This window comes from Salvia hispanica, chromosome 6, assembly GCF_029641045.1.
Source record: "Salvia hispanica isolate PSC_SH4W2 chromosome 6, Shi_PSC_v1, whole genome shotgun sequence".
NCBI lineage: Eukaryota > Viridiplantae > Streptophyta > Magnoliopsida > Lamiales > Lamiaceae > Salvia > Salvia hispanica.
This window is the reverse complement of record NC_142697.1, coordinates 27,675,830-27,689,899: the sequence shown is the minus strand read 5'-3', so window position 1 is coordinate 27,689,899 and position 14,070 is coordinate 27,675,830. Positions and strand designations below refer to the sequence as shown.

General features: G+C 38.1%; 1 protein-coding gene and 1 long non-coding RNA gene across 2 annotated transcripts; one reads left to right on the top strand and one right to left on the bottom strand.

The window, feature by feature from the left end:
* The first annotated feature begins 8,064 nt into the window (after positions 1-8,064).
* LOC125204408 (putative 2-oxoglutarate-dependent dioxygenase AOP1) lies at positions 8,065-9,870 on the top strand. The gene is made up of 3 exons (XM_048103067.2): positions 8,065-8,512; positions 8,840-9,170; positions 9,375-9,870. The coding sequence occupies exons 1-3, from the start codon at positions 8,139-8,141 to the stop codon at positions 9,624-9,626; spliced, it is 957 nt and encodes a 318-aa protein (XP_047959024.1). The 5' UTR covers positions 8,065-8,138; the 3' UTR covers positions 9,627-9,870.
* LOC148923461 (uncharacterized) lies at positions 9,498-10,720 on the bottom strand. The gene is made up of 2 exons (XR_016132349.1): positions 10,620-10,720; positions 9,498-9,964 (listed from the first exon to the last, which is right to left on the bottom strand). It is a non-coding gene; the product is annotated as an uncharacterized LOC148923461 (long non-coding RNA).
* Positions 10,721-14,070: the final 3,350 nt, after the last annotated feature.

Below are 14,070 nucleotides of genomic sequence, written 5' to 3'. Positions count from 1 at the left end.
TGACTAAGAGACCTTTTAGGGTGAAAGGAAATAAGGCCAAGGAAGTACTAGAACTCGTTCATACTGATGTGTGTGGACCAATGTCAACCGAGGCAAGAGGCGGTTTTCGATATTTGATCACTTTTATTGATGACTACTCGAAAATCGGATGTGTTTATTTGATGCGCTTTAAGTCTGAATCTTTTGACAAGTTCAAAGAGTTTAAGGCTTATGCTGAGACGCGTCATGGAAAATGTATCAAAAGCCTGCGATCTGATCGCGGAGGCGAGTACTTTAGTGCCGAGTTTTTGGACTACTTATCGGTAGAGGGAATTGAATCCCAACTGACTGCGCCGGGCACACCCCAGCAGAATGGCGTAGCTGAAAGAAGGAACAAGACCTTGTTAAACATGGTCCGATCGATGATGAGTTATGCACGACTGCCTATTTCGTTTTGGGAACATGCCTTGCTTTCCGCAAGCCATATTTTAGACAATTTACCGTCAAAATATGTTCCTGCCACTCCATATGAGTTGTGAAATGGGCGCAAGCCCAATCTAGAGCATCTCAAGATATGGGGGTGTCCAGCTAATGTTCCCGAACCTTCAACTTCTACACCTAAAGTTGTAGTGCCGCGCCACAGTGGGAGGGTCTCTCATAAGCCCGAAAGGTACATTGGTTTGGGAGTATCTATGGATCACTCCTCGGACAGCAATGTACTAGATCCCTGGAATTTTGCAGAGGCGCAGGCGGATGTCGATCATTGCCAATGGGTAAGTGCAATGGATTCGGAAATACAATCTATGATAGACAAAGACGTCTACGATTTATCTATCCTACCCGAAGGCTGTACTGCCATTGGGGGCAAGTGGATATACAAACGTAAACGTGGACCCGATGGACGAGTTAAAGTCTTTAAAGCAAGACTAGTGGCTAAGGGGTACACCCAAAAGGAAGGTGTCGATTACGACGAGACCTTCTCCCCAGTGGCCATGCTCAAATCGATCCGGATACTATTGTCTATAGCAGCTTACATGGATTGAGATGTGTGGCAGATGGACGTTAAGACTGCGTTCTTGAACGGTAGTCTTGAGGAGACCATCTACATGTGAGGAGACCCGAGGGTTATGCCGTCAAGGGCAAAGAGCACATGGTTTGGAAGCTTAAGAAGGCCATTTATGGCCTCAAGCAAGCATCTAGATCATGGAATCAGTGTTTCGATCGGACTGTTCAAAAGTTTGGATTCAAAAAATGCCCTAACGAGAGCTGCGTGTACAAGAAGGTTGAGAAGGGGAATGTGGTGTTCTTAGTTTTATATGTAAATGACATTCTTCTAATTGGAAACAATAAAAAGATGTTGTCATCAGTACGAACGTGGTTGTCAAACCAGTTCGAGATGAAGGATATGGGAGACGCGGGACACATTCTAGGTATCAAGGTCCTACGGGACCGTGAGAAAAGGATGTTGTGCTTATCCCAAGAGCCCTACATCGACACTGTACTTAGCCGTTTTAGCATGCAAGATGCCAAGAAAGGTTTCTTACCTTTTAGACATGACATCCATTTATCTCAAGAGATGTGTCCTAAGACAGCATCTGAGATAGCAGAGATGAGAAGGATACCATACGCTTCGGCAGTTGGTAGTCTCATGTATGCTATGCTTTGTACAAGGCATGATATTTGCTTTGTTGTTGGCATGGTAGCAAGAGCAGTCAAATCCTGGCCAAGGACATTGGACTGCAGTAAAGAACATACTCAAGTACCTTAAATGGACTAAGGACTATGTTCTAGTTTACAAACCAGGCGAGCTCTGTCCTTTGGGATATACTGATTCAAACTTTCAAGCTGATCAAAACTCGAGGAAATCTACTTCTGGTTATGTGTTTACCTTAGGAGGTGGAGCCATAATTTGGAAGAGTATAAAGCAGAAATGCATTGCAGACTCTACCATGGAAGCCGAATATGTGGCCGCTTCGGAGGCTGCAAAGGAGGCTGTATGGCTCATGAACTTTCTTATGGACTTAGGTGTGGTTACGAATCTGCCCAAGAGCATCACCATTTATTGTGACAATTCTGGTGCTGTGGCAAATTCGAAGGAACCAAGAGCTCACAAAGCGAGCAAACACATTGAAAGGAAGTATCATATCATCAGAGATATAGTGCAAAGAGGATACATACAAGTGGTCAAGATTGCGTAAGAGAACAACCTGGCAGATCCTTTTACTAAGGCATTGGCTGTCAAACCATTCAAGCGCCATGCAGAAGGAATGAGAGTTCGAATCGCTCGAGACCTCAACTCGCTTTCAGTATAAGTGGGAGAATTAGACGTAGTGCACATTTTTTTATATATACTCGAAAGTTGTTTTAAGTATAAGTGGGAGATTGTTAGAGTTTGTTACTAGAAATCACCTTGCGAGTGATTGAATACTGTTAAAACTCTTATTTTATTTTCCAAACGAATAAACAGATTATTTTTGTCATAATGTTGTTATGTTTTACATTTAATGGATGTTTATTACATGTATAAATGTATAAGTAACTTAACAAAGTCTAATTCTTTGTTTTAGTAGACCGGTTGTGGGCGTTGTTCACTTTAAGGTAACACGGTCATTTCTAAACAAAGAAAAAGAATAATTTCACAACCTAGATAGGCTTAGACTACCTATCGTGAAAGGGTGCAATGTCAGTCTGATTATTTCTAAGCCTTACTGAAATAAGATGACATTGGTGTGGTATAGCACTGAATGGATCTAACAGCGAGACAATATTTATGCTATCTATTGAAAGACGAGGTCTTGTAAATTGTTATTTCTTAATCAATTTACGTTAGCATTGAGCATACAGTATTGATTATGCACTACTTTGACTTACCAAATGGTGCAGGTTTTTCGCAACCCAATAAGCCTGGTATATTGGGTAGTGGTGATTAATATCTAGCGGTGCTAGGATTGCTATTATGTTGAATCGTGGGCGAGGTGAGTCTCGTTTGATAACATCCTCAAGAGAAGCTTGAAATAAGGTTTTATTATTCGGAGCCTAGCTAGTTGGAGTTTAATTACTCTATGAATAATAAATAAGTTTTTCTTGCTGAGTTCTCTCTTGGAATAAATAAAATATTAATTAATTAAGTCCATAGCACAATAATTAATTAATGGATGTTTCTATCTTAAGCGCGGGAAATAAATATCAAGTAATGGAAACCCGAAGTACTTATAATTTCTGATTTGGATGGGGAGTGCAATATTACTTCTGTAGTGGCTACTCGTAATATTCCAATTATAAGTTTATATTAAATTGGGTTTAATTTAATTAGTAAAAAGCTAATTGGAGGAGTCCATATCCAAAGCCTTCCATAGATCCCTGTCTGGGCCCAATATGTGACTTATTATAAATAGGAGAATAAAGGAGACAGAAAAAAAAAACACATTTTTTTTCCAAAATATCGTCCCTCTCTCTTTCTAGCAAGAAGACGATTTTTCCTCTTCTTCGAGGGATTGGTTTTCCTTCTTCTTTATTTAAGTCCTAGTACACTGGTGAGATCAGCCCACCCTGATAAATAGTAGTTTTTGAAATTATATAATATATGTGTTTTATTTACTTGACGTGTGGATTATTTATTTTATTTATAGTTGAGGTGTGACAGTTTATAGGGGAAAAATCGAATCCTATTGGTATAAGGTAAAAGGTGACTAATTTTGGTAAAATATGGAGAGAAAGTAGGTCAAATCGTGCATCACGTTTTCGAAGCGGACCGCTGCACCTTGTCCAGCGGCCGATGTGCGTTGTCCGTAGCTTCTGCCCTTTTGGATAGCGGACGCTGCATGATGTTGTAGCGGTCGCTGCAAATGTTCCAGTAGCTACTGGAGCTTCTCGAGCGGTCGCTACTAGCTCCCCAGCGGTCGCTAGGCGTCTTCACTTTTTCAGCACAACTTTCTCCGGAGCGGACCGCTATAGGAATAGTGGTCGCTAGGTTCCAGTGGTCGCTACGCATGTTGCAGCGGACCGCTGGACGGCATGATTGTTCCAGATTTCCAACTTCGCGACTTTTTCCTGTCTTTTAGGCTCAAATATGCACAAATCTCACAAAACATGTCAAAATACCAAAATAGATATGCAAAATATGGACATTAATTGCGATTTAGACATTAAAGGCATAGTTTCTATATTTTGGTATTTTGATGTGTTTTGTGAGATATGTGCATATGTGAGCCTAAAAAGGCAGGAAAAGGTCAAAGTTGGAAATCTTGAGCGTTTCTGAAGTCCAGCGGTACGCTCCAACATGCGCAATGACCGCTGGGGCCTAGCGACCGCTACACCAATAGCGCCCTGCTCCGGATAAAGTTGTGCTGAAAAGGAGAACACGACCGACGACCGCTCGAGGAGTTTCCGAAGCTATTAGAATATTTGCAGAAACTGCTACAACGTAGAATAGCGACCGCTATCCAAAAGGGCAGAGGCTACGAACATTACGCTGCGACCGCTTTCCAAGGTGCAGCGGCCAGCTGCGAAAACGCGACGCACAGATTTGACCTACTTTCTCTTCAAGATTTACCAAACTTAGCAATCTTTTACCATATCTGATAGGATTCGATTTTCCCACTATAAATACCCCCTCAAACCTCTTCATTAGCATCTTCTTTTTGCCTCATAATTCTAGAGCATAAAATTAAGAGAGTTCTTCATTGTGCAAGAGGTTGAAAACGGAATCAAAAGAAGATCAAGGCTACAAGGATTCAACCTTTGGGTTTTATTGCTTTAGTTCTTATGTTCACTTTGTTTTCCCTTCATCCTATGTTTTTAGCTTATTCTATCATGTGTAACTAAATTCATAGGATTCTAGGGATGTGTTAGTAATGACTTTGGTTATACAATTTCTTTTTCTATTTAATATCCATTTTGTTTTTAATTCGTTTCTTCCTTAAGTTATTTCGTAATTCTTCATGCTTGAGTGACACATTCGATGAAGATTTAATATAACTTGGTACATAATCGTGAGAGGAGGTTGGCCAGTTAGATCCACTTAATAGACACTACAATTAGCTTCCCTTAAAACGACACTGTTAATTGAGAGTGAGGACTTTTCAATGGTCTTAGGAGCTCTTAGGAGTTACAGATATGGGATTGACAACCCTGGTGTTAGTCATCTACGCTTGTACCGCCTGGGCATAACTTGTGTGATTCATTCTATCGAAGTATAAACTGTGCTGGGGTATTGTAGTTAGAATTTGTACAACCATAACTGTGATCGCACATCCCTGGAATTCTCTTATCTCTCATATTTTTACCTCTTTAATTTGTTGCAATTAGTTGTTTATTGCTTTCAAATGTTCTTGTTTTCAAAAAGTTTTCAAAAATCTTTGTTCTTCCAAATAGTGAATGAAGCTTAGTAGAAGGTAGACAATCTGTAGTTCTATTCCCCGTGTTCGATATTCGGTACTGACCTTTAGCTATATTATATATATACATTGTATGCTTATAGGTTTATTTAGTGGTAATAAAAAGTGCATCAAGATGTCAATTTGCATCCTTAGTATCTCTTCCTGTTAAGGAATTTTGTTCAACCCTATGATTAAGCATATCCCCAACTTGAAGTTATTGGCCTCTATTTGCGGACCTGCAGGAATGTCCACAATGTTACCATGACTAAACATATTCATAATGAAACAATAAACTAACATTGCTATATATGAGACAATAAATGAAATTAAAAACATAATAAACATGAAACAATTAATTATGAAACAATTTAATCACACAAATTATAATGTTCCAATATTGATGCCACAATCAGTGGAATCACAACACCGCCATTTAAGCTGCAAAATTCTGCATTGGACCACATGAGATGAAAATTAAACGGGCACATGCAATTTGAACCCATGATCAATACTATATTTTTATTTAATTGGAAAATTAGCTGAATAGTTATTCACCCTCTAATATAGCAAGCAATGAAACCACCGTTCAAATTATAGAAGTTTCTATAGCTTGATATAGATATGATAATGAAGAAAATTATATAGTTAATAAACTAATGGAATTAAGTTTATAGTTATATTTTTGTCTAGTAGTATTGATTGCTGCAATGCTCCAATTAAATCCTTGAATTTGGTGACCGATCGAGAAATGTTTTCTGGACGGGCGGAATTTATTTACCTTATGTACGTCTTTTGATATCTTCTCTAACTCGACCTGCTACCTTCAAATCCGAATACGACCCAAACCCGTTAATGATACGATATAATATTGGTTGACACGACAAGAGAACAACTTGAACCCAATATTACACGATTAAAACCTGATATTACTCGATTAAACCTAATTTTATACTTGATTTACATGATAAAAATTAATTTTCCAAGATTTAATCCCGACCAAGTTTATTATTCAATTTGCAGCCCCAAACTTAATCAAAACTTCAGCCCAACTCATAACTAGTATAGTCCAGCCCAAATACCTATTAAATATAAATCCCCCAAGATTTAGTTGAAACTACTAGAAGTAAGTAAAAATCCAGTTCAATGAATTCGAATGAAGCATGTGTTGAATTATTTCAAAACCTACTGGAAGTAAGTAAAAACATACTGCAGTTTCAAGGTACTACGTACTGGAATGATGTAATAAACATACTACAATGAAGTAAAATGAGTTTGTAATGAAGACCGAAATAATTTACACATCAGCGAATCTCATAAAAAAAACTACTCAATTAGGTACATCTAGTGGCCCTAATTTGGTCTCTAATTCGGGCTTTATAATTAGTTCGACATTGATAACAATTCACTAGTACTGTATTAGAACCAAACTCATATTAATGTGTATAATTAGTTACATAGACAAAATTCTTCCAGAGTTACTTTCTGCCCACTAAATTATAAACAAAATTCCAAAACTATCAACAGCAAGCAAGTAAACATTTTTGGGTTGGTGTGTGTTTTTGGGTTGGGTGTGTTTTGTTCTTGTGTGTTGCGGGTTGTTTCCCTTTACTTGCTTGACTTTAGTATTTTTCTTTTTATCAAAAATAAAATAAAATTAAGAACATCTATTGAGATTCGATTAATATCTTTTTTCAATGCAAATAAAATTTCAACCATCACATTACATCTTTTTCGGAGTTGTCAATTGGCGGCGCATGCCCAGACCATTCTAGACCCAGGTCCATGACTAAAGTAGGCTAGATTGGGCTGCATTATCTTTCTATAAATTTAGACTCAATCTAGCCCAAGCTAGGTTGGGTAACCCATAAATTAAAGTATTGTTTTATCATTTTTTTTAAAATGTATTTTTGAAATTTTTTTATTTAATTGTAGTACTCCAAATTAAAAATTGGTTTATTTGAAAATTAAATCATATACATTCCTATAATTTTCCAATTTTAACTGTATTTTATATATTTATTAGACACTTTTGAGATGACATGGGTTGATGCAAAATTGGTAAAATATGAGAGAAATTGAGAGAGAAAGTGATTGGAGTAGTGGAGAATGAACTCCACTTTATTAGAGAAAAAAGTCACCAAATATAGAAGTGGACTATTTATATGAGACAGATTAAACATTAATTATGCATATTCAAATTTATCTTCCTAAAATTATTTTAAAAAAAATCAATTGCAAAGAGATTTTGAAAAATATATAAATAAATTGAGCGAATATAATTTTAAAAAGATTAAAATTAAAGTACAAATAGTTAAAATAGTAGTAGTAGTAGTATAGAGTTAGTTGTTGTGGGTCATATTTGAGCCTGTATTAGATTAGATTAGGTTAGTTCGGTCCGTACTATGTCAACAAGTATTTATGCTTACCAATCCCTACTAAATGAGCATTTTAATTAATAATTTAACCGCCAACTGTTTGGTTTCCAAGATAAAATAATACCAAGATATAACCTAAGATTGAGTTGTGAGATTATTTTAGTCGTAGGGGTTAGCTATGACTAATTACCTCATGATCTATCTAAGATTGAGTTGTGGGATTGAATCTCATGAACCAAACACACTACAAATTTAATCTCGGGTACAATCTTGCAAACCGAACAAAGCATAACCACAACCATGATCTATAAATAGCCCTATAAAATGAAAATTATACCATAACCACGACCAAGATCATTTGAGTTTTCCTACAAGAAGAGAGCTACATAGGTATTTATTCATAAAAATGAGTGGTGTAAGCATGAAGCTTCCTTTGATTGATTTGAGCAACCTAGGAGAAAATGATTCTCCAAGGTGGGAATCAACCAAAATCCAAATTCGAGAAGCCCTTCAAGAATATGGGTGTTTTGAAGCTACATTCAGTAACATTCCTCTTGAGTTGAGGAAATCAATTGGTGATGGGATTCAACAAATTTTAGATCTCCCTTTAGCCATCAAAGAACTTAACAAAAATTCACACAGACCTTTACATGGCTATGTTGGCCATAATCATTCCGGTCCACTTATAGAAAGTATCGGCATCGATGGCGCCCTCTCGCCTCACGTAGTCGACACCTTCACCAACCTCATGTGGCCTGATCAAGGCAATCCCACTTTCAGGTTTAATCCTTTTTAAAATTTAATTTATTAATATTACCATCTTGATGGCCATTTTTACATGTGGATCTACTAAAAAGGTTAATGTTGCTAACTTTTGATGAATTGACTATTGAGATTCATATAATAGTTTCGCATATGATACTTATATACTAGTGTTCTACATAGTTTCCTTTTTACATTAAATTTTTGTTGAATATTGTTTGTGTTTATTTGCAAACATCAACTGGGGTGCATTATATTTTAAGTTTTCATCTAACATTAAATTTTGACTAAAAAAATTGTGCATTAAGACAAATTATTTCCTTCTTGATTGTACTATTGTAACAGCAAAGATTTACAATTATATTGTAAGAAACTGTCTGAAATGGACAAGATTGTGAGGCGGATGGTGTTGGAGAGTCTTGGATTGGAAAAATACATAGACGAACACTTCAACTCCACGGATTACCTCTTTCGTTTCCAGAAGTACGACCCACCTCGAACGCCTCACTCAACGCTCGCATTACGTGACCATATAGACAAGAACTTCATCACCACAATACATGAGTTCAGTCATGTTAAGGGTTTGCAGATTCTTACCAAAGATGGCAAAACTTGGATCCCTGGAGATACAACATCACTCGATTCATTCGTTGTCCTAGTCGCGACCTGTCTCCAAGTATGTTACTACTATCCTCGTTTACAAAAAATAATCTTATTTTTCCATTTTTTAACAACGTACTCAAAACATCTATTTCCTTCGTCATCTACCGCTGAGACTATTTTTTCATGAATGGAGATCATAATTTTTTTTTATAACTTTTTGGCCTTTTCATTTGTAATGAATCTCATATTTTACTTCACCGATACGCGTCATTTACAGGCATGGACAAACGGGCGACTGCATGCTCCAATCCACAAGGTGGTGCTGAGCGGGGATGAAACTCGATACACTAGCGGTATGTTTATTGTTGCGAAAGAAGACGGGTGCGTGATTAAGACTCCGGAAGAGTTGGTGGATGAAGATCACCCTTTGCTCTACAAGCCTTTTGATTACTATAAGTTCAATGATTTTACCCTCACAGATGCTGGTAGGGCTTCGATTGATGCTCTCAAGGAATATTGTGGAGCCTAAATTTCCATTATTATCAGCTTATATGTCTGCTTGTTTGGGTGTTTAATTTTTTGTTAATTTACTGCTATAATAATAGAAGCTTCTGATGCTTCAAATAATTGTGATAGATAAGCTCATTTCCGGGTTTTCTTTGTTGGTTCTTTCCCGGATCGCGAAAGAAGAGTCGAACCGCATATTAGATAGATATATATATTTGGAGTTTGTATTCATTCATAATATTGAAATACATCCTCTTACTCTCCAACTCTCCATCCTCTAAAAATTTATTTTTAACATTATTTAGTTTTTAATATTTTGTAAAAGTAAATATGAAAAGGTTCTTTGCTTAAAAAAAATAGCTTGATACAACAGGAAGAGTAATATACTTCATATTTTAATATTTCATTTATTTTTAAAAGAATCACAATTAATTTGAAAAACCTCCTCCTATATGTAAAACTTTATTTTTTACTTTTAGGCTAGTATCACACCAATATATATGGATACATGGATTAAGATATTTTTTAACATTGATATATATGGGACAATAAATTAATTAAATGAAATTAGAAACATAATAAATATGAAACAATTAATCATGAAACAATTTAATCACACAAATTATAATGTTCCAATATTGATGCCACAATCAGTGGAATCACAACACCGCCATTTAAGCTGCAATATTATACATTGAACCATATGAGATGAAAATTACACGGGCACATGCAATTTGAACCCAAGATCAATATTATATTTTTATTTAATTGGAAAATTAGCTGAATAGTTATTCACCCTTTAATATAGCAAGCAATGACACCACCGTTCAAATTATAGATATTTCTATAGCTTGATATAGTTATGATAATGAAGAAAATTATATAGTTAATAAACGGAATTAAGTTTATAGTTATATTTCTGTCTAGTAGTAATGATTGTTGCAATGCTCCAATTAGATCCTTAAATTTGGTGCCCGATCGAGAAATGTTTTTTGGAGGGGCGGAATTTCTTTACCTTATGTACGTCTTTGGATATCTTCTCTAACTCGACCTGCTACCTTCATATCTAAATACGACCCAAACCCGTTAACGATACGATATAATATTTGTTGACACTACACGAGAATGACTTGAACCCAATATTACACGATTAAAACCTGATATTACACTAATTTTATACTTGATTTACATGATAAAAATCAATTTTTCAAGATTTAATCCCGAGCAAGTTTATTATTCAATCTGCAGGCCCAAACTTAATCAAAACTTCAGCCCAACTCATAACTAGTATAGTCCATCCCAAATACCTATTAAATATAAATGCCCCAAGACTTAAGTGAAATTACTAGAAGTACGTAAAAATCCAGTTTAATGAATTCGAATGAAGCATGTGTTGAATTATTTCAAAACCTACTGGAAATAAGTAAAAACATACTGTTTCAAGATACTTGATACGCTCGGATTTTGCTTTATTTTAAGGACCTTATTTAGTCTGTTTTCAATGTCTAAATCGCAATTCATGTCTATATTTTGCATATTTTATCTATTTTGGTATTTTGACATGTTTTGTGAGAATTGTGCATATTTGAGCTAAAAAGATGGAAAAAAGTCAAAGATGGATGTCTGGAGCGTTCAAGCCGTCCAGCGGCCCGCTGCACCATGCACAGCGACCGCTGGACCCTAGCGACCGCTACACCTATAGTGGCCCGCTCCAGATAAAGTTGTGCTAAAAATCTGAGACGCCCAGAGACTGCTGGGGAGTACGCAGGGACATCGCATAGCGACCACTACATCATATGCAGCGACCACTATCCAAATGGGCAGAAGTTACGGACATCGCATAGGGACCGCTGGCCAAGGTGAAGCGGTCCGCTGCGAAAATGCGGCGCATGAGTTGACCTATTTTCTCTCCAGATTTTTCCAAAATTAGCCACCTTTTTCCTTCTACTAATAGGATTCGAACCATTCCCTATAAATACCCCCTCAAACCTCTTCATTCAACACACACTTTTTGCCTCATAATTCTATATCATAATTGAGAGAATTCTTCGCTGTGCAAAAGGTTGAAAACGGATCCAAATGAAGATCAAGGCTACAAGGATTCTACTTTTGGATTTTATCGCTTTAGTTCTTATGTTTACTTTGCTTTCCCTTCATACTAAGTTTTTAGATTATTCTATCATGTGTAACTAAATTCATAGGAATCTACGGATGTGTTAGTAACTACTGTGGTTATACAATTCCTTTTTCTTTTTAATATCCGTTTTGTTTTTACTTCGTTTCTTCCTTAAGTTGTTCCATAATACTTCATGCTTGAGTGACACATTCGATGAAGATCTAATATAACTTGCTACATAATCGCTAGAGGAGGTTGGCGAGTTAGACCCAATTAATAGACACTACAGTTAGCTTTCCTAAAACCGGCACTGTTAATTGAGAGTGAGGACTTTTCAAGGGTCTTAGGAGCTTTTAGGAGTTACGAATCTAGGATTGACAACCCTAGTGTTAGTAATATACGCTTGTACCGCATGGGCATGACTAGTGTGACTCGTTCTATCGATGTATAAATTGTGCTAGGGTATTGTAGCTGGAACTTGTATAACCATAACTGTGAACGCACATCCGGTGATAGTAAGAGGATGGTTCTCCTTTTCACCTTCACTGTGTGCGATTTACACATAGTGTAGGGGCGATTCTCACACAGTGGCTGATCTGCGTTTTTCTTCGGCTATTTCTTTGTCGTTTTCTGCTGCGGAGTGTTGGTCTTGGCGGTTATTGCTGCAGATTGTTGTTTCGTTGCTGAATTCTGCGGATTTCCTTAGTGAGGTGTTGTTTGGGAGCTCCGTCTTTGGTGGGTAGGGTTCTCTGCAACAGGGTCAGAATGTCAGGAGAGTCAGAGGAGGCCCCGTTGGCTATGGGTGTCTTAGAGAAGGACTTGGCGGTTTCAACTGACGATTGCAAAGCTGATGCGCCGGATGGGAGGCCTTCCCCGAGGAGAAGGGGATGTCCGGCGAAATCTCTATCATCTCGGGGATGCCCAGCCAAATCGAGCCCTAAATCTCCTCTTATGCGAATGGCGGAGATGAGGAAGGGGGGGTTTAAGGGGTGGGGCGTTGAGGCATCCGGGGAAGAAGGGGTTCGGCGGGTCTGATCATAAAAAGGGAGGGGGGGAGAGAGGTTTTGGGGAAAAAGGGTCGAGCGTGTTGGATGTTATTCAGGAAGGCTTGGAGGTTGGAGATGGGTCTCTGGGTGGTGTGGGGATGGAAGGGCTTGCTGGAGATGGTGCTGGCGCTGGAGTGCTGGGGTCTGGTAGCTCTTTGGTGTTTTCTGGTGTTGGGGAGATGTCTTCTGGAGTTGGGTCAGATGAGGGACTTCCGGAGGACGCTAGCGTGGAGGTGGTAGTTGTAAGGAATGCTGGAGATCGAGAGGGGAGCTGCTCTGAGCAAGCATGGCAGAAGGAGCCGGTTCAGCCATGGACTTCTTTGGACCTAGTGCTGGACCTTGTGGCCTCACAACCCCTTCAGGAGATGGACTTTATCGGAGAACAAATCAGCCCGTTTGATTTTGGGAGGGAGGGAAAGAAAGATTCCATGATGTTGGAGTTAAACTAGGTGGAGGGAAGTGGGGAAGATTGTGCCATGGGGTCTGGAACGGGTGAGGAGTTTCCTGAGCTGAATAAAGTGATTTTGAAGTCTGCTAAGGAGAAGGAAAGAAATAGGGGGTCATGGGAAAAAGAGGGGATAAAAGGGCCGAACTTTTTGTTTAGGGGAATTTTGGAGAAGAGCAAAGTTGGGAAAAAAGGCACACAAGGCACTAGAATTGAAGGGAACAAAGGGTCTGGGAGCATGAACTATAAGGAATCTTTGGCAGATGGTGGTTTTACAAGAGGAAATCTGTCGGTGAGCTTTGAACCAGAGAAGATCAGAAAGATGGGCGTAGCGGGTGAGAGCTCTGGGCTCCCTTCAATCCATTTCTCGGGTTTGGAAACTTCCTTCTTGGCTGAGAAGATGGGGTATGCTGTGGTTGGTAAATTCTCCCATTCCATTCTTTCCTCACTACATCTTCAAAGGGCGTTTATGGGTATGAAGTTCTTGGGTGAATTTTCGTGGAAATATATAAATGCTAAACATGTTCTAGTTCAATTTCATTTAATTGATGATTATGCAAAGCTATTAAGTGGACCTAATGGTATGCCTGTATGGTTTATTAATCGTCACCCAATGAGAGTTTTCAAGTGGACTCCGGACTTTGATCCTTTTTTTGGGTCGCCTATTGCAGCGGTGTGGTGTAACCTTATCGGACTTCTAATTCACTTGTTTGAAAAATCAGCTTTGTTTGCAATTGGACGTCTGCTTGGTGAGCCTTTGATGGTGGATTATGCGACCATTTCACGGTCTAGATTGTCTTTTGCCAGGTTGTGTATCGAGATTGATATTTCCAAAACCCCAGTTGGGGATATTATCTTA

What these genes read in the sequence shown, in the direction of transcription:
- LOC125204408 (XM_048103067.2), top strand. Translation starts at nt 8,139, where the DNA reads ATGAGTGGTGTAAGCATGAAGCTTCCTTTGATTGATTTGAGCAACCTA. An exon ending in CAAGGCAATCCCACTTTCAG is followed by an intron (nt 8,513 to 8,839) that starts GTTTAATCCTTT and finishes CTATTGTAACAG; the next exon opens with CAAAGATTTACAATTATATT. An exon ending in TAGTCGCGACCTGTCTCCAA is followed by an intron (nt 9,171 to 9,374) that starts GTATGTTACTAC and finishes CGTCATTTACAG; the next exon opens with GCATGGACAAACGGGCGACT.